Source organism: Pongo pygmaeus, chromosome 13 (genome assembly GCF_028885625.2).
Source record: "Pongo pygmaeus isolate AG05252 chromosome 13, NHGRI_mPonPyg2-v2.0_pri, whole genome shotgun sequence".
Lineage (NCBI taxonomy): Eukaryota > Metazoa > Chordata > Mammalia > Primates > Hominidae > Pongo > Pongo pygmaeus.
This window is the reverse complement of record NC_072386.2, coordinates 122763514-122789815: the sequence shown is the minus strand read 5'-3', so window position 1 is coordinate 122789815 and position 26302 is coordinate 122763514. Positions and strand designations below refer to the sequence as shown.

The 26302-nt window shown below is 45.2% G+C and overlaps 1 protein-coding gene across 2 annotated transcripts in view; it reads left to right on the top strand.

The window, feature by feature from the left end:
• Positions 1-8262: 8262 nt before the first annotated feature.
• The window catches only part of MED27 (mediator complex subunit 27), a 222830-nt gene continuing 204790 nt past the window's right edge, over positions 8263-26302 (top strand). Inside the window, exons 1-2 of one of the 2 annotated variants that reach the window (XM_054501481.2) lie at positions 8263-8522; positions 10582-10726. In XM_054501481.2, coding sequence (XP_054357456.1) covers positions 8320-8522; positions 10582-10726 — 348 coding nt within the window. In that variant the 5' untranslated portion in view covers positions 8263-8319. The remainder of the gene's footprint in view (positions 8523-10581; positions 10727-26302) is intronic. The other variant, XM_054501482.2, reaches the window with a different exon arrangement.

Genomic DNA, 26302 nt, shown 5'->3' with positions numbered 1-26302 from the left:
GTATTTTTTCTAGAGACAGGGTTTCACCATGTTGTCCAGGCCTCAGCTCAATTGATCTCCCATCTTCACCTCCCAAAATGCTGGGATTACAGGTGTGATCCACCTCATCTGGCCTTAATTTTCTTGTTTAGGCTCCTTTCTATGGTTTTCCAGATTGCAAAGTAAGCATGTATTTTGTAATCAGGAAAATAGAAAGCAACTCATTAAGAAAAATAAGCCTCTTGCTTCAAGGTGAATGGACTGTTGCCTTGTCTGGAATCTCACGCGCTCCCTTTGTTGTCTTACGGAGAGCTGGGGGAGGGAAAGCTAGAGAGGGTGTTGGGAGGGGTAGGGGGAGCTGAATGGGAGCTCCTGAGACAAAAATCCTAGAGCTGCTGCTTCCCCATGTGCCCTGGCCTTCCCTGGGGCCCTGGAAGCTAGGCATTTGCCCTTTGCACCCAGGTGCTGGGTGAGGACTCCAGGTTTAGTAGCTTCTGATGCTGGCAGACCACTGACCCTCTTGATTAAAATGCACCATCCACATAACTCAGTAATAGAATTAGAAGGCAATTCCTCCCTCAAATGGGCTGCGGTTGAGGCTGCACAAACAACGCGCGTTTCGTTCCACTTTGATTTGGCCTAATGTGTTGGTAAAAGGGTCCGTTCCTGAGATGTCTTGTACTTAATTACGTATGAACATGGCAGAGAGTGGAGGGCCCTAACAACATGCCCAGTGGTTGATTAAGTGAGCATCCAAATGGGCAATCAATAATTTACTAAAATATTTAAAATACCTCCTGGCTTCCTGTGATGGGAAGAGTATGGCTCCTGTGTGTCCTTCATTGGCTGTTCTGCAGGTGGAGGTCTTCCCTGCCTTTCTGATCTCTCTGCTTCTGAGCTTGGGCACATCTGCCCACTTTCTCCACAGCTAGACAGCGGACTTGCAAAAAGAGATCCGATCACGTGACACCCGCTGCTTTAACCATCTATTGCACTTGCCCCGCCCCTACGTACAGCGGGAAGCTCAGGATACATGACAGTTATTCCATTTATTTATTAAATGCCATCCAAGGCCTTTCTGGCTTCTTGCTGCAGGCTCCGCCCCTCCACACTCTATGCGGCTTCTGACTCTGGAGACTTTGCACTGGCTGGATGGTCCTCTCTTACCTCTACCCCCACTTCACCTGGTCAGCCCCTATGTACCTTGGCAGGTATGGCTCAAGCCTCCCCACTCCAGGAGGATGCTCTAACCATACTCTCTAGGGACTCCACAATTCTCCACATATGTCTCTTACCTTGCACTTGAAACTCACTGTGTTTCATGTTCTGATCATGTCTGCCTACCCTACCAAGCTGTGGGCAGGTGCATGAGAACAGGAACACGTTCTACCTGGATCTTTATTTAATCCTTTTATTGGGTGGATACTCCCTAATAAATGAATGAATCAGGAATGCAGGAATCCTGGCATGGTGGTTATGATCAGGGTTGACAGTTAAGGATTCCCTCCCTGTCCTCCTTCTTGAACAAGTTCCTCTGAATCACCCACCCTTGGATTGTTAGCCCCAGAGGGGATTCGCTTTCTTACTCTCTAGCTGCAAGAACTGAGGCCTGGAAGTGTTAACTTATGCATCTGAGAGATACCAGTGGGGCCACAGGCCCTAGTCTACGAAGATTTCCTGACCTCCAGGGTCCGCTTTGTCCCTGGGATCATGTGGGTCATTGTCCTCATGGTAATCATCGTCAGCATCAGCATCGTGTCAAAATCATCATAGGAAGGAAATAAGAGGAAAAGTTCAGAAAGGACTAAAAGAGAATTCTTTACCATACTTGTTTTAGATTAGCTATAATAAACCTGATTCTAAGCAATTTAAAAATGATGGTTGTTCTGAGCCTTAACCAGGTAAACATGGAAGAACACAAAACCCACTTCAGATATTTTCGGTGATATTTATTGGGCTGTACCATTGACTCCCCGGAGGTTTAGAAAAATGTTGGGCACATTCAATATATATTTGTTGAGTGACTAAAACGAATGCCTACTATGTCCCCAGAACTGGATGCTTCCTTAATTTAATCATCAGAGCAACCTGCAAGGTCTTAAGTGTTATGCCACACTGATTACGACATGTGGCTTAGTTACATTGTGGCTTATCTGAGGCAGATTTGATTTTAAATCTCTCTGGTGACATTCCAACCGTCGAATGCATTGCTCTGCACCTAGCGAATCCTTAATAATTATTAATTAATGAGGGTGCCTTCTCAGTCTGAATGCTTAAACCACATGCTCTCTGAATATGATGGGAGTTGCAGCATATTTTAATTAAATACTGACAACTTTAATTCTGATTGCTCATTCTAATACTCCTGAGCTAATAGCACCAAGCTAATGGCTTGTTCATTTTGGAAGATATTAACAGCAGGGCGCTGCCTTTCACCCAAACATAAGATCATAATAATTAAAATCTGATATTGCTCAAAATGAACTCCTTTAAAGTAATTTGTATCCCACAAACACACACAGATGCAGGCATGTAAGTGCCAACATTCCCAAGAATTTACAACTCCTTAGAGAAACTCTGTCCATTCCTTTCCAAAATGAAAAGTTTTCTGTGATAAAAGACTCCTTACTATGTTCAGGGGAAATGTGTATTTCCACTGATCAATTTCTGAGTTTCCCAGAGGAGGGGAGCCACAGAGAAATCCTGAAAACTAATGGCTGTGGGAGCAAAGTCTATTTGTACTTTTTTGCACCAATCAGAGTCTAAACCACTGAATCAGAGGGTGAGACAAAGAAAAATCTTATTGTATGTGTGAGACTAAGCATGAGGCAGAGATGGGATCTGCAACAAAAAGAGATGGAATAATTTGGAGAGAGGATCCAAGAAAGCAAATATAACATATTGCATTAATTAATTGCTTCCACCAACTTATACTGAGTGCTTATTGAGTCCCAGGCATTGGACACCCAACGGTGTTTGTGCTAGAGTACGATCCTTAATGAGAGGTTCATGTTTGGGCTTGGGAGGGTGGTGCTATGAACCCCCTGAAATTGTACGTAAAATCTCATGTTTATGGGCATATGTGGGTGAGGGTAGAAATCGATTGGTACTTTTTTTTTCCTGGGGACAAAATATACCACATGAGTCACATTTTCTAATCTTTCAGGAACCCCCAAAAGGTAAGTAACTATGATAATAGAATTTGCCTCCTCTACTCTTTTCCTAGAAAGAACGAACAAACCAAAGCCAAAACCAAAACAAGCCAATGAACAAAGATATTTCTCTTTACTTTTACTTCCTTTACTTTTGTAAAGTTAAAAAATACTTTCTACCAAAACCTTAGGGAAAAGCCTTACCCTTACATTCCAAAGGTGATAAAAAGGCCACCAAGGCCAGGGGTGGTGGCTCACGACTGTAATCCCAGCACTTTGGGAGGCAGAGGCGGGCGGATCACCTGAGGCTGGGAGTTGGAGACAAGCCTGGCCAACATGATGAAATCCCATCTCTACTAAAAATACAAAAACTAGCAGGGCATGGTGGCGTGCCCCTGTAATCCTAGCTACCTGGGAGGCTGAGCAGGAGAATTGCTTGAACCTGGGAGGCGGACGTTGCAGTGAGCTGAGATTGCGCCACTGTACTCCAGCCTGGGCAGCAGAGCAAGACTCATCTCAAAAAAAAAAAAAAACCCACCAAATATAGTGAATTATGGGATAAAATTCATTGACAAGCTATTAGCAACGAGGTCATGTCATTAGAGATAATTTGAACTAATAATCCCATCGCTAATCCTTGCTTGAGTCTATGTAAAGAATTCTCAGGGGGATGAGAAGGGTAATTCACAGACACCTTCTCCTAACAGCTATGCTTTTCTGAGTGTTTATTATCTAACAAGCATTATTTCAAAAGCTTCACCTGCAAGGTGTTATTAAACCTCACAGCTATTTTATGAAGATAGGTATTATTACCAGTCTGTTTTACAGACAAGGAAACAGATTCAGGGAGGTTCAATAACTTGTTAAAGCTCCACAGCTAGAAGTTTCCTGTTATCTTCATCCCTTCCCTTAAGAAAAGCTAGAAATGACCAGACCGTAAATGTGGGCTAGACGTCAGGAAATGGAACTGTATAATCTCAAGACAAAACAGCTTTCTTGCAAGAGACAATTAATTTAAATAGTGTTTAATAGTTGGTTTGTCAGGGTCCAATTTCTCAGCAGAATTCATCTTTGTGTTTCCAGAACTAGAGGATTTGAAACGAGGTGGTGCGGTCAGGTCGGGAGGAAGTGGGGAATTTTTTTGAGACAGAGTCTCGCTCTGTCACCCAGACTGGAGTGTAGTGGCACCATCTCGGCTCACTGCAACCTCCACCTCCTGGGTTCAAGCAATTCTCCTGCCTCAGCCTTCCGAGTAGCTGGGATTACAGGCACGTGCCACCACACCAGACTAAGTTTTGCGCACGTCCGGCTAAGTTTTGTATGTTTTAGTAGAGACGGGGTTTCACCATGTTGGCCAGGCTGGTCTCGAACTCCTGACCTCAAGTGATCCGCTCCCCTCGGCCTCCCAAAGTGCTGGGATTACAAGCGAGGGCCACCGCACTTGGCCCGGAAATGGGGAATTATTAAGGAGGTGGAACTGAGGTGAACTACCCAATTTCAAAATCCTTGTCAGCACAGCCTGGCTGAACTGAAGGTTTTTCTTACCGTCTAGACGGTGGTTTAGGCTTTCCCTGCCTCTTCAGGATGGCCTTTTTATTTATTTATTTATTCATTTTGAGACGGAGTTTCACTCTTGTTGCCCAGGTTGGAGTGCAATGACGTGATCTCGGCTCACCGCAACCTCCGCCTCCAGGGTTCAAGCGATTCTCCTGCCTCAGCCTTCCGACTAGCTGGGATTACAGGCATATGCCACCACGCCCGGCTGATTTTGTATTTTTAGTAGAGACAGGGTTTTCCATGTTGGTCAGGCTGGTCTCAAACTCCCGACTTCAGGTGATCCTCCCGCCTCGGCCTCCCAAAGTGCTGGGATTACAGGCGTGAGCCACCCCGCCTGGCCTGGATGGCCATTTAAAACAACTTATTGGTCGGCCGCGGTGACTCACGCCTGTAATCCCAGCACTTTGGGAGGCCGAGGTGGGCGGATCACAAGGTCAGGAGATCGAGAACATCCTGGCTAACACGGTGAAACCCCGTCTCTACTAAAAATACAAAAAATTAGCCGGGCGCGGTGGTGGGCGCCTGTAGTCCCAGCTACTCGGGAGGCTGAGGCAGGAGAATAGCATGAACCCGGGAGGCGGAGCTTGCAGTGAGCTGAGATAACGCCACCGCAGTCCGGCCTGGGCGAAAGAGTGAGACTCCGTCTCTAAAAAAACAAAAACAAACTTATTTTGACATAATTTCATACTTGCAAGAATAATACAGAGTATTCCTGTATACCCTTCACCCAGATTCCGTGTCTGTTGACATTTTACCACATCTGCTTTCTCCTTCTCTCTCTAAATAAACATATGCATTTTATTTTCTTTTTCATGTAGACATAATGATGCTCTTTTTTCTCTTCAGGGTGTATTTCCCCCAAAACAAAGACATCCTCTTCCATAACCACAGTACAATGAACAAAATCATGAAATTATCAATGATATGGTTTGGCTCTATGTCCCACCCAAATCTCATGTGAAATTGTAGTCCCCAGTGTTGGAGGAGGGGCCTGATGGGAAGTGATTGGATCATGGAGGCGGATGGATCATGGAGGTGGATTTCCCCCTTGCTGTTCTCGTGATAGTGAGTGAGTTCTCACGAGATCTGGTTGTTTAAAAGTGTGTGGCACCTCCTCCTCGTTCACGCTTCAGCCATGTAAGATGCGCCTGCTTTGTGTCACCTTCTGCCATAATTGAAAGCCTCCTGGGGCCTCTCCAGTCATGGTACCTGCACAGCGTGCAGAAACATAAGCCAGTTAAACCTCTTTTCTTTATAAATTACCTAGTCTCAGGTATTTCTTTATAGCAGTTAAAGAACAGACCAATACAATCACTGATAAAATACTGTTAACTCATCCACAGATCTTACTCTGATTTCACCAATTGTCCCAATCATATCAGCAAAAGAAGATCCTAGCTCACACATTGCCCTCAGTTGTCACAGCTCTTTGGTTTCCTTTAATCTGGAAGAATTTCTCAACTTCGTGTCTTTCATGACACAGATATATATATATATAAATATATATATATATATATATATATATATATAATTTTTTGTTTTTTGAGACTGAGTCTTGCTCTTGTCGCCCAGGCTGGAGTGCAAGGATGCAATCTTGGCTCACTGCAACCTCCACCTCCCAGGTTCAAGCAATTTTCCTTCCTCAGCCTCCCAAGTAGCTGGGATTGCAGGCGCCCACTACCATGCCCAGTTAATTTTTTGTCTTTTTAGTAGAGACGGAGTTTCACCATGTTGGCCAGGCTGGTCTCGAACTCTTGACTTCAAATGGTCCACCCACCTTGGCCTCCCAAAGTGCTGAGATTACAGGCGTGAGCCACCATGTCTGGCCTGACACAGATATTTCTTGAAAAAGTGTAGGTCAGTCAGTTATTTTGTCACATTTTTCAGTTTGAGTTCTATTGATGTCCTGATTAGATTCAGGTTATGCACTGCTGGCAAGAACATCATGGAGGTCATGTTGTGCTCTTTCCAGTGCATTGCAGGAGGTGCACAACATGTCCTGTCACTGGTGATGTTGACCTTGGCCTTTTGGTTAAGCTGGTGTCTGCCATGTTTCTCCACTGTGAAGTCACTATTAAGTCACTATCCATCCCCCCTTATTTTTACATTAATGAATTGTTTTAAATTTTTGGTAAAATTTGCATAATATAAAATCAACCATTTTCACTGTTTTTAAGTGTCCAGTTCTGTGGCATTAAGTACAATCACGTTGTTGTACAGCCATCACCACCATCCAGCTGTAGAACTTTTCCAAGTCTGTACTCTTTAAGTACAGACTTAAATATGGCCCTTTGCAATATTATGCTGAAATCTTCCTCTCTACAGCCTTCCTATAGCTGGTTATTGTTATTGCCACTAGTTAACCAAGGAGGACTCTTGTCTCGGGCTGACATGAAGGTGAGTCAGAGGTCACAATCGTGATCTACCTCCTGCTCTCCTCTTCTCTGCTCCAAGCCATACAACCCCAGCTCCTCTAAGGAAAGAACAGGAGTACTTGGGCAGGCTCCCTTTAGTAAACAGATAATAAATTCTCAGAAACCTGTCTATAGCCAACAGGACAAAGAGACATTGAATCTTTCCATAAAGCCAGATTTGGCATTTTGTTGGTTTTATTTAAATCCCAAACCTTCTCTTTCTTCCACAACCTCTATGCTATTTATGTTATTTTCAGAGGTGTGTGCTTCACTGTAAACCAGCCACCATTCTTTCTGTCTCTAACATTTTGACTACTCTAAGCACCTCGTATAAGTGGAGTCACACAGAATTTTGTCTTTTTGTGACTGGCTTATTTCACTTAGCATAATGTCTGCAAGTTTCCTCCAGGTAGCATATGTCAGAATTTTCTTGCTTAAGCCTGAAGAATATTTCGTTGTATGCCAGTATCACACTTTGTTTATTCATCAGTTTATGGACACTTGGGTTGCCCCTGCCTTTTGGCTATTTGGTGAATAATGCTGTTATGAACATGTGTACAAGTATTGAGTCCCTGCTTTCGTTTCTTTTGGGTATATGCCCAGAAGTGGAATCTCTGGGTCATTATTTTCCTCTTCTTAATTAATAAGCATCTTGGGGGACGATACTTTGAGATTACCTAAAAAACCTGTTATTTTTCTGACACTTTCACCCACTAGTTTTAGCATCCATCGATTTCTATCTGAATCAATTATTCCAATGGTTGTCAAATGGCAATTTTCTAATTCTATCACTCTTTCTGCATTTATGAGTTGGCATTCTATTGGAAAGAAGAAACTTTCCTTCTCCCCGCTTTATTTATGAATATGGACTCATTTTATTGAATGGGCTATGCTCCTTTCCTTTTCACACTATTGCTCTGAGCAATTCTTTTCCCTATGATTCCCCAGAGTGCAAGTTTGGGGAAATGCGGGAACTTTCTGTATTTCTTTGTCACCATTAAGCAAACCGAGAGTGCAACCTGACTTCCCCAAGTTGAGAAAAATCACTTTCCTGCCCACGCATTAGTTTAGCTCAAGGGGAAACCCTTTTTCGAAAGTGCTTTCTGGGTAGCCCCGCGCGAACTGCATTTCCCAGAGGTCTTCGGAGATACGTCATCAGCGAGCGCGGCTTTTTGCTGGCGAAGCCGGCTTTGGAGAGCTGCTGTGGCGGCGGCAACATGGCGGACGTGATAAATGTCAGTGTGAACCTGGAGGCCTTTTCTCAGGCCATTAGTGCCATCCAGGCGCTGCGCTCCAGCGTGAGCAGGGTGTTCGACTGCCTGAAGGATGGGATGCGGAACAAGGAGACGCTGGAGGGCCGGGAGAAGGCCTTTATTGCGCACTTCCAGGACAACTTACATTCGGTCAACCGGGACCTCAAGTAGGTACCGGCTGAAGGGGCCGGGGTCGGGGACCGGCCCCGCTCCGACCCTGCCCCTACGTCGCTCGAGTCTTCCCAGGCAGGGGCTGTTCTCCATTTCCCTTGGTCCCTGTTCTTTCTCTTCGTGTTCTCCAAGCCTCTGCCTGCCCCTCAGGGACACCTTAACACCATCCCCGCTTTCTCGTCTCGCTTCTCCTGGCCTCCTGGTCCTGTTTGTCTCCCGCCATCCTCGACCTCTTCTGTGGCGGTTCCATTCCTGACAAGGAGGCATGCTTTTCCCATGAACTTCCACTTCTCTGAGCTTGGCAGGTTTCTCACCTGTAGGCCCTCTGTGCCCCATCACGTCTGATCCGAATGTAGTGATAGTACAGACAGGACCTGGTCAGTCGGCTCCAAACCCAAGTGCACCCGATCTGATTAGCCCCAATTCCCCGGCCCTGAACTTGGACTTCATCAGTTCCACCACCGCCCACCCGCAACCACGACGGAACAGGCCAGGCCTTGAGCTATCTTCACCTTTTCCCCTACCCTCTCCCAAACCACCTGATCAGCCCTCACTCCCACTCCTGTGGGAGTTCCTTCCGCAGTAGAGACCTACTCTCTAATCTCTTAACCAGTTTAATTACTTATGCTTAACGCCCCTGCTTCTTAATTTGTAGTCTTTTAGGGTTAAGGATTCCACTTTTCCTCCTCTTCCTTACAAAGCACCTTCTTCACTTATACTTTGTAAGTGTTGTAAGAATTAATTGAGAGGATGTTTGTAAAGGGCCTGGCACATAGTAGGCACTTCTTGATTGCTTAGGTCCTGAACTTGCCTTCTCTTTTATAAGAGAGTCAGTCCTTCCCAGGAAGGTTAGAATTTCAGGATTTTTGCCTTTTACTTCTCAGAACTGACCTGAGTAGGGGAAAGCATTTGGTGAGCTAGTCATCCTTTGATTTCTGGACTGGTTGGATTTTTGTTTTTTCAACTTGGTCTCCTTAGTAACCAGATGGAAAGAGGAGGTAGGATGGAGGAGGAGGAGGAGGAGGTGGCCAAATGATGGGTGCCTTTTTGTTTTCCCCCTAAGTAGTTGCCATAAATCACACACCCCTCCTCAACGCCCACATCCGCTTGCTGTTCTCTGGCACAGCGCCGAGCACCAGTTAATACTTTCCCTGCTTCAGGGGATGCACTGGCTATTCTTCCCTATCTTCTGTTTTCTTTCCATTTTCTCTCCGAGTTACTTCCCTTTGTAATGTTCAGGATATTATAACCCTTCACCATTTTAAATAGAAACTTTAAGAGTGCTGACATTATCCTTTTGCCTTCTTAAATCTTTGTACAGTAGTGCCAAGAAGAAGGTGGCTGATGATTCCAAAATGAATGTGGCATAAGAAGCTGTTCCTAGAGAGTCTTTTGTTGGCAGTTTGGGACTGGCCCCTCAGAACGTACTCCTGGAATGTGCTCTTGTTGGCTCGCTTTCCCAAGCTTCTCGAGGGTTTTCCTGCTACACTGAAGTGTGTTTGTTTGACACAGCCCCCTCGGTGGTGTCTTCCCATTCCATTTGTTTATTTTATCTCTTCTTTGTTTTGTTAAGTTTTACCATCTGTGAAGCATCATGTACAAATCTATCCCTATGTGAATGATAAATAATCATCATTTATTCAGGTACTTGCTGTTCTGCCAAGTGTAATGATCTGCACATGGGTCTGAAAACTCTTAGTGAGAGGCAGTGTTATACCACATTTCAAAATTCCAGAAAGTCTCCTCCCCGCTGCAGAGATGAATTTGAGTTGTTAATTTCTGATTATGGGAGTCTTATTGATTCTAGTGCCCTTACCCTTTTTTTCCTTCTTTGGAATGGCACCAGAAGCTCTGTTTTAAAGTCAGATAAACTCTCATTTAGGGTTTGTTTTTTTTTTTTAAGTGTCCCAAATATTTTTTAACCTTTCAAAAAGTATTTCTGCTTAAGGGACTTCTGATGGATGGTTTGAAGAGCAGTCTTTGATCCTGGGGACTGGCTTTACCCTGGAGTGTAAGTGGGCTTAGGTTTATTTGCCTTGTCTCTTTGCTTTTCAGTGAGCTGGAACGTCTGAGCAATCTGGTAGGCAAGCCATCTGAAAACCATCCTCTTCATAACAGTGGGCTGTTAAGCCTGGATCCTGTGCAGGACAAAACTCCTCTCTATAGTCAACTCCTTCAAGCATATAAGTGGTCAAACAAGGTAAGGGAGATGTAATAAACGGAGCTAATATATGGAAAGCCAAGTTTTCTTATACTCCATACATGCAGAAAGCAAGAGTAAGTTTTTATTGCTTTTTATGTTCTTGATTCAGCATGGGGTTATAGAGTTGGAAGTTGTAGAATTTTTCTGTAACCTATTTTGTAGTCCTTTGAAGTCTTTGGGGATTCATGATGCTCAGGTGATTACATATTAAAAATTCTAACTCAGGTGTATTTAACCTGGAGACTGGGTATAGGGAGCAACTATTATGAACCCCTTAAAATTATATGCAGTATGTTGTGGTATGTGCATGTATATCTAAGGAAGGCTTCCTAGCTTTCATCAGGTTCGCAGAGGAATCTGTGGCCCCCAGGAGGTGTCTAAATGTTTAGCTGTGCACATTATGTTCTTGTATTGTCTTTTCCTCTGTCACAGATGGATGAGCATCACTAGAATACTGTTTGTTAGATGACTCTCTAATTACTTAGATGCCACCTAAGGGAGATTGTTCATAACATGCTCTGTAGAGTTTGATATTCATGGTTTCTTTCGGCAGGCAGGCCTGTGGCAGAGACCCTAGGACAGCTGTAAGTGGCAAACTAAACTGTAGTTGAAAAATAACAGAAACAATTAGGCTCATGAATCTGGAAATGGTTTGTTTGTTTACTAACAAGTTCCTTTTGTTTGGGTGCTATGTGGTGTGGCGTGCATGTGTGTATGGGCTTTTTATGTTGATAGGGAACTAGAATATATATTTTAGGAATGATTTTGGAAGCTTTTTTATCATACTGTGCTGCCTCTTTGAATAATTGTTGTTAGCATTGTTGGTTGGTTAACTGTATGCAGGGTTGTGCCCCCTCCAGTAGTCCATCGTCATTTTCCTCTTTTCTGTGGTTGTTTTTCCCCTTAGGTCTTGGATAAGAGATAAACCTTGAGAATTTTTCTGGTGTGCAGAATTTTTTCTTTGAATTTCTCTTTGAGGGTGTTTTAGTATTCTTTGGTTTGAAGTGGAACCATGGGAGCTGCATTTGTGATTCAGGAAGGTGATTTATCATGGGTTACTAAAGAAAGAACTTGAACCTTGAATGCATACATTTAGCCTGTAAGGCCTTTCCCCAAAACTCTGGGCTGGCAGTGACAGAAACCCAGCTGGGTCTAGATTTAGCCAAAAAAAAAAAAAATGCATGGGGACCTTCATTGGTTCAAGGAACTAAAATGTTCAGGGAGTTACTTGTCTGTGGCTGAACTCAGGAGGATCAGGGTGCTTGGGTGGTGTGGCAGGAACATCACTCTCCTGCTCTCTCTAGGACTGCTTTCCTTTCTTGTCCTGATGCTCTCCAAGGGGTAAAAAACATGGCTCGGCAGTTGTGGATATACATAGTTCTTATACCTGGTGACCTCCCAGTGTCCATGTCAGGCTCTGAAAAAGGATTCTGGCCCAAACTTGATAGGTGCCCTCTGAGATGATTCACTGCATCCGTGGGTGGGATCCTCAGCTCAGAGCACCTGAAACACAAGAAATGGGGTTCCTTGGAGTTGGGAGAGAAGGAGTTCCCAGAAGGGATGGATGCAGGGCAGATGAAGAAATCACAGATGTCTGTTGCAGTTTTTTAGGCAAGACGTGGGACTGTTCCAGCATTACACAGATAGGTGTTTGGAAAGGGAAGCCATGTTGATGTATCCCATGGGTAAGGTTCTCAAAATAGGCTACAGTGACAAGGGCTATTCAGTGGTGAGAAGATTCAGGCTGATCTCAAAACCATGAGTGAGTGGGACACTTCGTGGAAATGACTAGTCTTACATTGAAGTGATGACACTGAACTTTTGAATGAAGGTAGTTTAATCACTGAATTGTTCTACTATTAGAAGTTCCTACTTCAACCCCCACCCTTGCCCCACAGTGGAAAATAGGTTGTATTAAGGAAAAGAAATGTTATGTATGTGGAACTTCTTGTGCCGGAAATGCTACAGGTTAAAAATATCTGTATGCATTTATCCCAGATTATAAATCTCATATGAGCAATGTGAGGAGGTGTCGAGGTTGTAGCCATGTCCCCGGCCTGCTGAGGTTAAGCATCTGTAAAAGAACTATGTTGTTTCACCAGCACAAGAGAACAGTTAAGAGACTCAGCCCCTTATTTTAGAGGTGCGCAAACTGAGGCCCAGTAAACTGACCTGTTTATAGCTCCCCAAGCTAGACCAGAATTTGGGTTTCCTGACCTGGTTCAATGTTCTTTCCTCTAAAACTTGATGTTTTAGTCCAGTTTTGCTTAAGGTTTTCAACTGTAGAAAACATTTTTTTTCCCCATTTACTTGCATCCTGGAAACAATTCACATTATATTTTATTCATGAAACTGTATGTATTTTTCTAATTTTTAGTGATTTATAAAAGGGTAGAGATGGCAAATACATGGTACATGGATTCTTAACCTATTGCTCTTTCTAGGGCAGACATCACTAATCAACCATTGCATTCTTTCCTGCTGAGGCTGTGTCTATATTGGCTTAGAATCCTTGTAACTCTCTGTTCTGACGCTAGGCAGCCACTGCCCATTATTCAGAGGAGGGTGGCAAGGAAAACATGTTTTTCATTTCTGTTATAGCAGATAATGTCCTATGTGACTATTACTTATTTATACCTTACCTTTTTCTAGAAGGGATTTAAAGTAGATTATAAGAATACACAAAACCATGAAAGAGAAGAAGGAGAACAAGGATGAGGATGCCTATATACATTTCTTTAATAAACACAAAAAGTAGCCTCAAGAAATAAGCCAGTACTCTAATTTCTAGCTGGGGACATGGAAGACGCAAACAATTAATTATATGTGTTTATCTTACCTTTCCTATGAATGAAAAGAGCTTTTTAATTGCTAAAGCTTTCATCATTCATCATTTTACCCTCAAAGAGTTTAAACCAGTAAGTGCGTTAATATGTTAAGTGAAGTTTGGGGTAACTTGCCAATGTCAGCTCCATGCACTATTGGCTAAGAATTGAAGGACATATGAGAAAGGCTTTGATATTATGAGATGAACTTTCTGTTTTATGTGCTGTTGGCCATAGAAAAGTCTCGTTCATGCCTAATGACTCATTATTTTCTTTAGGGGATTTTGTAATTTTTGTAAAGTCAGTTGGAATATTAATTACATGGTACTTGGCATAATTGTTAGAATAACATGTTTAAAAATGAATCTCATCTAATGGAATGATGTTAAATTGCTGTGAGCAGCACTTTTCCTGTACTGAATTGGGGAAAGAATTTAGCTTTTCACTATTATGCACCTATAGATAATTGTTCTGAGAAGGATGACAAGCTCTCTTGACTAGGGCAAAAAATAATTGGCATCAATGCTGTCCTTGCTATAAAATAGTCAATGTAGACTTGATAGTGCTTATTATGTTCAGAGATGCTGAAAGTTAACCTGAACTTATTCTGAAGGTCCCCTTTTCAAAGTTTCTGGCATCCTGTCACCAGGCTTTTATTTCTGGCTTTGATTTTTTTCATTTGTTTATGGGAGAAGGCTACTTGTAGATTTGCCTGGAAAAGCAGACTAAGACGTCCGCCTTTCCCTGGCGACATCTGAAGCTGCAAAGACCCCAGAAGTGTCACTTTTTACTGGGCTTGGGAAATGGGCCCAGAGCGAGGTGCTGCTGCTACCTTTTTTTTTTTTTTCACGTTTGATTTTTTTTTTTTTTTATTACAGAAAGAGTAACTTTCTATTCCAAGAATATTCCATTGGAAAGTCTGAAGACATTTCCTCCCTCCTGCCCTCCTGAACTGTTCTTATTAGAATCCAGTTGCTTAATGACTAAGTTACTGCAAAGTTCACCTCTCACATCTATCTCTGAAGGTGCTCTTTTCTGTTTTTGCATCATGGAACTAACAGGGTCGGAATCGTTTTACATTGCAACACAGAGCCTTTCCTTTAGGGACTCTATCCTCTATTAAGGGTAAACTATAAGGCCCAGGGGAGAGGCACCATGTCCATCTTGTTCCTTGCTGGGAGTCCCCAGCAACTAGCAAGGTGCCTGGTACACTGTAATCATTCAATGAAGATTCACTGAGTGAATGAAAGAATAAATGAATCGAAGCGTTTTCTCTTGAATTTTTAATTTACAACCCCATTTGTGGTTTGCTTGCTTGTATTTTTCATGAAGTACAATGAGGGCATTTCCATTTTCAGCCATTACTGAGAAAGCCAGTTGTGGTGCTTGCAGATGGGAGGAAATTTGGAGATCTTATGATGGAGGCCAGGGCTGGGGGTCATTTGGAAGGCCAAGGTGAGGTCATTGGGTGAACCAATGATAAGCTCTTTGAAGGCTGATTGTAGCAGTTTTATCCACATCATCTGTCACCTGGTGTGCCCTTCTAATGGGACTTGGTGGAAGTTTTTTGGAGTTGCCTGAGTCAGGCTAATTTGAGCTGCTGCACCTGATGTCAGGTGTTCTGTGGCAGCTGTCATTTTGGCAGCAATGTGAAAACTGTCTGGGAAGAGGAGAGTCAATTCCACCAGCCTTTTAGGGTTATCCTACTTTGTGAGTTACCTATAACCGAATTCTACTCGTGTTTTCCTTCCCACCAGGCCTACCCCTGACTCATTCTTCTCCCCATATAGCTGCTACATGTTCAGGGAATACAGATTCATTCAGAATATAATAGGAAAGAACATCACTTAAATGCCCCTCACAGTTTAATCATCATGACTTTAGGATTGAGCACCCTTCTGGATTGTCCTTTTATTAGCAAAGGTGTTCTTTCACCTTAATCTAACCTTTGTAGCACCCCATCACTCAAAATGAACTTGCTAGCATAGTGGGTTTGGCTGCAGTGTAGACTGCCCTGGTTAGCCTTGAACCCTACACCCTCCTCCTCCCTCCCCACCTGCAAACCCTGGATACCATGGGAGCCATTATGAAAAGAACAGCCAACCAGAGAAAACAGTGAAATACAGCCAGTCTCCTGGACAGCCAGATACATGGTAGGATTCAGAAGTCAAGGAAGGTATAACAAAAATATAAAAACTTAGATGTAAGTTCTGGAGTCAAGACTACCTGAGTTCTGATCCAGCTCTGTGCTTATACTTGAGCTCACAACCCTTGATACAAGGAAAAAAAATCTTTTTGAGTATCAGTTTCCTCATCTGTAGAATGGGGATAATACTAGTATTTGTATCATAGGGTTGAAGCGAAGATTGAGATAATGCACATCAAATGTCTTAGGATAACTCACACATAGTACGTGCTAGGTAAATGGTAGTTATAATGAGCAGGCATAGTGATAGTACACATGTGTGCACTCATTTATGGAATGCATGTTACTCATGTATATGCTCATTTATGGAACATGTGTTACTTGTACGCATGTGTACTCATGGAGTGCGTGTTACTCATATGCATGTGTACTCATTTATGGGGCATGTGTTACGCATGTGCCTGTGTGCTCGTTCACGGGGTGCGTGTTGCATATACACGTGTGTGCTCATTTATGGGGCGTGCGTTACTTCTGTGCCTGTGTACTCATGGATTGCATGTTACTCATATGCCTGTGTACTCATTTATGGGGTGTGTGTTACTCATATGCGTGTGTGCTCATCCATGGGGCGCGTGTTATGCGTGTGTGTGTGTGTGCTTGTTCATGAGGTGTGTGTATGTGTGTACTCACTTATGGGGCATGCATTACTCGTATGCACGTGTGCTCGTTCATGGACGTGCATTACTCGTATGCACGTGTGCTCGTTCATGGACGTGCGTTACTTGTATGCACGTGTGCTCATTCATGGGGCATGGGTTACTCGTGTGTGTGTTCGTTCATGAGGTGTGGGTTACTTGTATGCGTGTGCTCGTTCATGGGGCGCAGGTTCATGGGGTGCAGGTTACTTGTGTGCTTGGTGTGCTCGTTCATGGGGTGTGTGTTACTTGCATGTGTGTGTGCTCATGGAGTGAGTGTTACTCGTATGCGTATGGACTTATTTGTGGGGTGTGTATTACTCGTGTGTGTGCTCATTTATGAGGCGCCTGTTATTCATATGCATGTGTGCTCGTTCATGGGGTGTGCGTTACTCATATGTGTGTGTGCTCATTTATGGGGTGCATGTTACACGTATGTGTGTGTGCTTGTTCGTGGGACGCCTGTTTCTCGTGTGTGTGCTCATTTATGGGGCGTGCGTTCCTCGTATGCGTGTGTACTCATTTATCAAGTGGCAGTGTGGCTCAGTGGTTCAGAGCGTAGGCTCCAGAGCCTGACCACTGTGGTTCACATGCTGTGTTACCTGACAGCTGTGAGGCTAACCCCTCTGTGCTTCAGTGCTGTATTCTCTAAGATGGGAATGATAATTGTACCCACCTCAGAAAGGTATTATGAGGACGAAATGAGGTGATACAAGTAAAGCACTTAACCTAGCACAGTCAGTACTCTCCGGTGGCTGCTATTATTGTCTTAAGAAGATGCTGAGGACAGGTTCCAGGCAGTGGTGGCCCATCTTCCAGTGGCTTCTGCTCCCTCACCAGGCCTCCCACACCTGACTTTGGTATCCTGAAGTTCTTCACATTGGAGATTCTGTTGAATAATCAGCACCTTTTCCAGTGAGACAGCAATTCACACATTAATATGAATTAGTGTGGGGGGCAGTTCTTTTCTCACGGAACCTGGGGGTGGAGGTAAGGGATTGGGGGTTTGCTGGGGGGTGTGGGAATCGAGGGGCAAAGGCAAGGCAAGGATCCTGGGGACAAACCACAGGAGCGGTGAGAGGACCATGGAGAGGAGGTGAGAAGGGCATGTTCTGCCCCAGGCAGACATTTGTGCACACCAAAGGGGACTCTTCTCACTTTGGTACTCAGTAAGAGCTAGGAAATCAGATCTGTTTTATAGTCCTGTTACCTGGTAGGAAAAGTCTTGTGGGCCAGTCTGGGATTTTTAGCCTTTTTTTGAGACAGGGTCTTGCTGTGTTGCCCAGGCTGGAGTGCAGTAGCACAGTCATGGTTCACTGCAGCTTCAGCCTTATGGGCTCAAGAGATCTTCCTGCATCAGCCCCCCAAGTAGCAGGGACTACAAGCATGCACGCCCACGCCCAGCTAATTTTTAAATTTTTTGTAGAGATGGGGGTCTCACTATGTTGCCCAGGCTGGTTTCAAACTCCTAGGTTCAAGCCATCCTCCCGCGTTGGCCTCCCAAAGTGCTGGGATTACAGGCGTAAGCCACCACGCTCGGCAAGCCCTGTTTCTTTAGGACAATATCTGAACACAAAGGCTAATTTAGAAGTTTTGGATTCTCTCCAGGTTGTAAACTGGGTGCTTGTTATCAGCAGGGCTCTGGAGTCAGACTTTACAGGGTTTGAATCCTCATCCCCCTTTTCCCAGCTTTCTAATTTGGGACGAGTGGCAGAACGTGTCTTTGCCTCAGCCTCCTTATCAGTTCAATGTGGATAAGAGTAGCTTCCACCTTCCATGGCTGTCGTGGGGACTAAGGCATTGAGCACATTTGAGGGACCTAGGCCGGTGCCCAGTGTGGCGCGCTTGCAGCCACGGTCCTTTATTCTTGCTCATTTTAATATGAACGATGAAGCTGTGCCTGGCAGTGTGCAGTCAGGAGAACTCTGGATGGAGCATTCTAGAGAGCACTGTTCAGTCTCGGCCTTCCACTGTCCCGCTATGTGGCCTCATGCCAGTGGCTTTCCCCCACTGGGTTGCAGCTTCCTCATCGGTAGGATGAAGGGTTGGGCTGGGTGGTCTCTTCAGTCCCTTCCAGCTCTTCCCTGGAGAGGTTCATTGGAGTCATCATTGCATTTCTGTGGTCATGGAAACAAAAGTGTAATCCGAGGAATGGAGAGTATTTCCGCCTCTTCAGCTCTAGTCCAGTAATGTTTCTGAAGTACACACAGCCTTTGTGTATGTTCCAGAGCATCTCAGAATATCCCAGAGTGGAGCAAGAGCCCCCAGGGACTGTAATGGAAAATTACCTTGCAAAGGTTCTGCAGACAGCATTCGCCTCTTGTGACGCACCACGGGTAAATATTACTGAAAATCAAGCCATGCCCCTATCATTCTAAACGGTTTCTATCCCAAGGCTTTGGCCCAATTCCATGTCTTTATGTTCTACTTATTAGTTGTGGTTTCTGAAAATAGTCACTTTATTGTTGCCTGGAATCAGGTTTGTGACTCCCTCATTCTTTTCTGTAAAAGAGTAGGAACTCTCTTTGGAAGCCTCACTGGCCGGCCCCAGGGAGGCTGCAGAGGCTGCTGGACGTGTGTCAACTTGCCCTGTGGGAGCCACTGGCCATGGGGACTCACGTTGATACCCTGCTTGACTCTCTTCCATCAGCCTTTTCTGGGATGATCAGGTTTGTGTGGTTTGTCCAGAGCCTTCTGTACATTGTAACCAGAGCCTACAAAGGACGTTTCCTCTTCTCTTCCAGGAATGTTAAGTAGAAAGGAAATTATCTCTGTCATTTGTCCTTATGCAAAATTGCACATTGGAGGTGGGAAGGAAGCATATCATTACATGTACAGAAGCCTCCGTTTTCTTGTCTTCTCTCTTCAAGGTGGTTTGGTTTGGGAGAAGGCCGCCAGGTTATTAGTGCTTCTCTCCCTTCTCTGGGCCATCTCATCTGTTCTGTGGCTTCACTTGCCAGCCACACACAATGACATCTAACTCCATCACCAGGCTGGCTCCCTCCCCCGACATCCAGACCCATGTATCAAAGGGCCCAGCTGGACAGCTGCCCTTGGAGACTCACAGGCCTCTTAGACTGAAGCAGTCCAGAACTGAAATCCTCACCCCCACCACCAACCTGCTTCTCGTGGTGGGGTGCCTTAGCCAGCCACCTGCCCAGATCCCTGGGTGTCATCCGTCGCTTCTGCCTGTCCCTCACACCCTCTGACAGATCTATTGATTTCCCCTCTTCACAGCCTCTCAGCTCTTCCCTCTCCATCTTGACTGCTGCTGCCTCTCCCTGGGTCTCCTGCTCAGGGCAATGCCGCAGCCTCCCCACTGGTTTCTGGCCTGTAGTCTACCCTTTCTAATCTGTTTTCCACTCTGCAGCTCTCGAGGGATCTTTAAAATGTAGAGATCTGATTTTGTCACTCTTCGGTGATTTCCTCCCTCTCTCTCAGGTTGAATTCCAGCTCCCTCGCTGGCACTTGGAGGCTTTCTAGTAATAGTACACGGGAGCCTGAGTCCTCTGGCCGGCTTTCCTAGCCTCAGTCTCCTCATCTGTGAAATGCTACGCGTAGTCCTGCCTCTTAGGGTAGCAGTGAGGGTGACATGAATACTGCATGCGAGTGTGTGGCCCGGGGGAGTCTCCGTACATGACCTGTTGACCATTAGCAGCCCCAGCGCAGGCCCGTTGTTGTCATCATGGTCTAGCACCACTTGTTCTTCTAGCTTGTTTCCAACCCCCTTTTTGCAGGGGGAAGAAACCCTTTTTATTATGAAAACTTTTTATTATGCAAAATTTCAAATGTACACAAAAGTGAGAGAATAATGACCTAGCTTCAACCATTAAGAACATTTTGGGCCAAGGTGGGCGGATCACGAGGTCAGGAGATCGAGACCATCCTGGCTAACACGGTGAAACCCTGTCTCTACTAAAAAATACAAAAAATTAGCCGGGCGTAGTGGCGGGCGCCTATAGTCCCAGCTACTGGGGAGGCGGAGGCAGGAGAATGGCGTGAACCTGGGAGGCGGGGCTTGCAGTGAGCCGAGATCGCACCGCTGCACTCCAGCCTGGGCGACAGAGCGAGACTCCGTCTCAAAAAAAAAAAAGAACATTTTGCTAAACTTGTTGCATGCTTGCTTGGTTTTTTGGTGGGGGGGCGAGGACTGGAGTCCATATGTGAAAATGGAGCCCAGACATCCTGCATTTTGTCTATGGAGACTTTAGTGCACAGCTTCCTCTCTCCCACTTTCCCTGCTCTTCTTCTTTTTGCCACTTCTAGTCTACAGAATTAATTGTCGTTCCCCAAGGGGCCATCGTCTCTTCGTCTTGGGGCCTTTGCACTTGTTCTTCCTCCTCCTTTCTTTCTGTGGAAAACTCTTAGTCATGCAGGTCTCAGCTTAGTTGTTAAACATCTCTGGGAAGCAAGGCTTTGAGATGCATCCAAATTAGGTGCTCCCTGTGTTTACCCCATGATTGCCTTTACTTGTCTGTTTTCCTTGCAAGATGAAGTCTTGTCCTGTATTAGCCCTGAGACTTTGGGCCAGTTACCTAACACCTGCTGGACTGTGAAATGGGCATAGTGCTGATGTCACAGGGCTGTTCTAAGCATCTAACTGGAAAATGTATATCAAGTTTCTAGTTCAGGGTTGGACACACAGTGGCATTTAATAAATGGTAATTATTGGTATTAATGATTTCTAAGTGTGCAATAAAACAGTATTTGAATGGAGTGAAATTGGAGCCTCTGAGTCTCTTCCTCGGTCATTTTTAGATTGTGGTTTCTTTCCCTTCTGAATCTGCCTCTGTTTGCATCACCTTAACTTTTTCAGATTTTGGTTGTGGCTGTCAGGTGCAGGAGCAGGAGCACTGAGAGGCAGGAGGCCTGGGAGTGAGTGCCAGGAGGCTTCCTCTCCAATTCTTTGGCTGCTGTGTGCTTTTATTTTTATTTTTATTATTTTTTTCATTTTCTTTCTGGCAATAGAAGATTCCCAAACTACGCTCTGTGCTAATCTTAGGGATCCTCTGCGCTGGCTCAGGACTTCTGGCCTGTATGCGGGAGGGGAGCTGGGGCATCTGTTTTGCCTCCTGCTCACTGCACTTTTCTTTGGCTTCTGGAAGTTGCTCTCTGCATTTCCTTTGCCGCAGTCACTTACTTGTTTTGGGAGGCACCAGCTCACCACAGTTTCTTGGGCTTGGTGAGGCTTGTTGCTGGGGCCAGTCCCTGGCCAGGGTCTTGGTTCAGCTTCTGCTTTTCCTTGCTGACTTCTCCAGGTGAAGGGAACTCCCTAAGACCCTCACATCACACTGGGGATGGTTTGCTCATCTAGTACTTGCTGGCAAGTCAAGAACTTTGTTCTCTTTTTATCACGTTGCCAAACCTGTTTCAACCCTGGGAATTGGAGGCTGTTTCTGAAGTCTCCTCCAGCCTCATCTGTGGCTGCTCTGCGAGATGCACCCTGGGTCAGCTGCAAGGAGCCTGCAGAGGTCAGCTGTGCCCTGCTGCTCGCCATGCCTCCGCCTGGAATGCCTTGCACTTTTGCGAATGCATTCTCTCCTCCAGCCCTGATAAAGTGTCTCTTCGATGAAGACCAAGCAGAGCTTAGCTCAGCCGGCTTTGCCCCACAGCCTCTGGGCAGTCACGCTGACCACACTGCGGCTGCCTGCTCTATGGGTCTGGCCCCGTTCTCCAGGGTGGGGACTGGAGTCGTCTTGGCATGCCTGGCACTGAGTACAGAGCAGGCATGCAGTAATTGAGCACCACCTCTGCCATCTTTCCAAGCATGCTCCAGGGACTATACTTCCTTTGACTGTTAGGGGACCTTGGTGACCAGGTTGGGCATCACATCTCATTTGATAGAGAGTGACTTGTCCAAGGCCATGCTGCTAGCCCTCTAACTGGGACCAACAGTATTTGGCAGCTATAAAAGGGAATGTCAGTAGAATGTCCAGAAAAGCAGAGAGGTTTCTTCTACCATTGAGGCCCATTAAGATACTGCGTTTTCCCCTGGGTGACCCCCATCAGCGCAGCAGGACCAGTGGTCCGTCCACGAGACATACCAAAGGGAATCACTGGGGACAGGTGTGATCCACAGACAGCCATATGGGGCCCAGCCCGGGCATGGACATAGCTTAGAGGAATTGCCTTGACCTTTATGAGGAAGGCAGCTGCAGGCCTCTCAGATTCGGGAGCGGCAGGCATCCTTGTGTGCGTTAAGCTCTAGATATGGTAAGTTGGGATCTGAGCAGCTCACTGGCATCTCTGCGGGGTGTCTCATGGAAGAGAAAGGTACTGCCCAGGAGCCCCTTACTGGGGTGGGAGGGGGCACCAAAGAATGGCTGTGTCAAGACAGGCACCACCCCTGCACCTTTTTGTTTGTTTTAAACAGGAATCGTACTTGGTCGCCCATTGGGTTCATAAGTTGAGATGCCCGCCACTCTTCTCCTTTCCCTGTTTGCGTGTGTCTGTGTGTTTCAGCACTGGAGGGTTATGGTAGACCACTGTTATTTTTAGTCCGTAGGCTTCACTGATTATTGATTACTTATCAGTAGTTCCCACCATTGCTCATTCTGGTCTTAGCCCTCTCTTGATGCCGCTATATGTGTTAAATTTTGAAGGATGAGAATCTGTAGATTTTGAATGTGTATATGCATTAACGTGTGAGAAAATGGTCGCACTTGCTACCAATGTGCTAATTCTTAATCATTTCCAAACTGTGTTTTTGGGTAGTGTGCTTTTTGCTAGGAAATATCCAGTCCATCCAGTCTATATGCATTTATTGAGTACCTCTACATTCCAGTTACTGTTCCACACACAGTGAATGAAACCAGTAATTCCCTACCTTCCCGGTCGACAGAGGAGTAAAGTGCCCAAAGCACCTGGTTTTAGTAATAATTTCTGACTCTACTGCTTGTCTTTTTTTTTTTTTTCTTAACCAGTGGCCTTAAATGCCTCAGTTTACCGGTCCTTACTGTCAGAAAGGAAGATGACAGAGTGCCGGGTGACTTAAATTGGCAAATGTAACTTATCTAAAGCAGTGTCTGAACATGAAGGAGATTTTGTCTTGCTATCCTGGTGTCTTAAATATCACCCAGTTTTTATAGTATGGTACATTTTAATTCTGCTCCACACTTAATGCAAATGTATTGTTAGCGATATACCGTTTTCTGGCTTATATGCCTTTGGCATGGCACCAGTTTCCCTTTATCCTTTTCTAGCCTAAGGCTGTGCTTTCTTTAAGGGATTCTCACTGATTGGAAGAGAACACTATATATCTTATATTTGTGGCTTATAGAGGAAAGGCAACCACTCAATCAGCTTTAGGGTTCCATCAACCTCAGACGTGACTCAGTTGGTCTGTTTCTATCATGAGATAACTTTCTACATGTTCTTTGAGATATGTATTGGTGACTCTGTAGCAAAGAAGCTACACGTTTGTTATTCCTTGTATTTCGGACTGGGTCTGTTTACATCTCCTCTAGATCCCCGAAGGCCGATTTTGCCCGTGCATGAGACCGGCCTTATTCCCTGACTTCAGCACCTCCTCTGGGCATGCTGGGTTCCCGGATGCTCTGTATGCTCTTGGTGTGTCCGACCACCCACCTGCTCTTCATCCAGTCATCCAATCATAGCAAGATTTATCTACCTTGCCATTTAAAGTCACACTTGGTATTCGGCATGTTTCCCAGAATTGAATGCATTGATTCAAAATGCTGCATCATCCATGTTGTTTGTGATGAGAATTAGAATCACCCGAGTTTCAAGATAGACTGAATTCTTGATGTCTTAGTGAGGAGAAAATGACGAAGTGACCATTGAAGAGCTTTGTTTGACGACAAGGCGGAAGTGCATTTTCCTTCCGGTGTCTCCATGATAGTTTCTGTGTGCTTTAGATCCTCTCCAAGTTTCTTCCACTTCACCTGCCAAATGGGTTTGAAGACACTCCTTTTTCCGGGTGGTGAATGCACCTAGCTCAGGCTGGCACATAGTAGGCGCCCAGTAGGTCTAAGTTTTTCGCTCATTACCCCAAGCTCCCCTCTGCCATTCCCCCTGCCCCTGAACACTTGAGCGGTGGAGGTGTTCCTGCCTAACTAGATTCCCTTCAGACTCGGTTTGGATAGCATCCATGCCAGCTCCAGATGCCTTTAAAATGTTTAAGAAACTAGCAGAGGATTATGGAGGCCAACATTCCCCTATCCCTTGTTTTTCCCAGTCTAAAACAGAACAGTCCGTGTTAATTTTAATTGCTTGGATGAGCTCAAACATTGAGATTTTAATGCATTTTCACAGTAGCTCAGACAGCATAACCACATTATCCTGCTGGCAGTTGGTTGGAATCCTCGGCCAAAACGTTGTACTTGGGGACCTCAGCTCATAAAGCCAGAACGTGGTAATTTCCTAGTGAGATGTCTTGTGGGGAATGTTGCTTTTCCTGTTGAGACTTCCTCCAGATAGTGAAGTGTTGTCCTTCTCAGTCACGTCGTGATGGGTACGTACTGCTTTCAAGGAAGGTTTCAGAGCTCTTGGCTAGCTGAGGGGGTTTCTGGGGGAACTGCTTTATTCTTATGAGTTGCAAAATGGAAAAGGCCTATTATAGGCCTCCCATAAGCAACCCAGATAGGAACATTGTCACTGTCTGCAGCCTGGCATGCTCTGGAAGGCACTTCCTAGTGACTGCATCTCCCATCTCCTCAGATGATACTAATGAGTTTGCTGCTAACTGAATGAGCAAGTACTCCCACCCTGTTTCAGGGCATCTTTTGTCACTAGTACACTTGCAACAGCCTCACTGACGGGCCTGTCTTACACTTGGTCCTTTTCCCACATAGTCAGAGTGACCTTTCAGAATGCAAGTTTAACCACATAACTGTCTTGCTGAAAATGTATTGATGGCTGGGTGCAGTGGCTCACACCTGTAATCCCAGCACTTTGGGAAGCTGATGCTGAGGATAGCTTGAGCCCAGGAGTTCAAGACCAATCTGGGCAACATAGTGAGACTCCGTCTCTACAAAAAAATGAAAAAATCTGCCAAATGTGGTGGTATGCGATAATCCTAAGTCCCAGCTACTCAGGAGGCTGATGTGGAAGGATCACTTGAGCCCAGGAGTTTGAGGCTGTAGTGAGCTAGGATCACCCCACTGTACTCCAGCCTGAGTGACAGAGTGAGACCCTGTCTCTTAAAAAAAAAAAAATGTATTGATGACTTCTTCTTGTGCTCGGGATGAAGACAGACTCCATAATGTAGCTCCCTATGTGGTCCAGGTCTGGCTCCCATAGCACCCCAGCTCTGGTACTTAGTCACCTTGAGCCACCATACTCGACCTGCTGGCCCTTGCTACTGCCTGAGCTGTTGCCATGTTCAAATGGGCCCACCTCACTTTATGCACGGCAAATACTTTTTCATTTTTCTGTATTTGTTACTTGAGAGTCTTTTCTAACTCCCCAAGCTGGGGTGAGGCAGCCCTCCTATGTGCTTCTGCAGGCCACCTGCCCGCTCCCGTGTTGCCCACATCATGGCCTGATTCGTGCTAGACCGTAGGTACTGATGACCTGGACAGGGCCTGGGGCCAGATCGGCCTGTTCCCTGTTGTATTTCCAACATCTAGCAAGTCCCTCAGAAGAAAACAAACTAACAAAACACTTTCAGTTAGATGAGGAGCTTAATTATCTTTGAAGACAATATGATAGCTTTAATTGAGCGTGTTTTTGAGAGGAGGTAGGAGCATAGGTAGGATTCCAGGCCCACTTTTCTGCAGGTTGGTGAGAGATGACTACTAACCCCTGTGTCTCCAGAGCACACAGCTGCTGCGATGTCTGTGTTGGGCTTATGCATTCCACTCACAGCTCGGCTTGCTGAAGGAGCATGCATATTAAGGCTTGTTTTTTTTCTTTTTTTAAACTAGTTTGGGGATACAAACAGAAG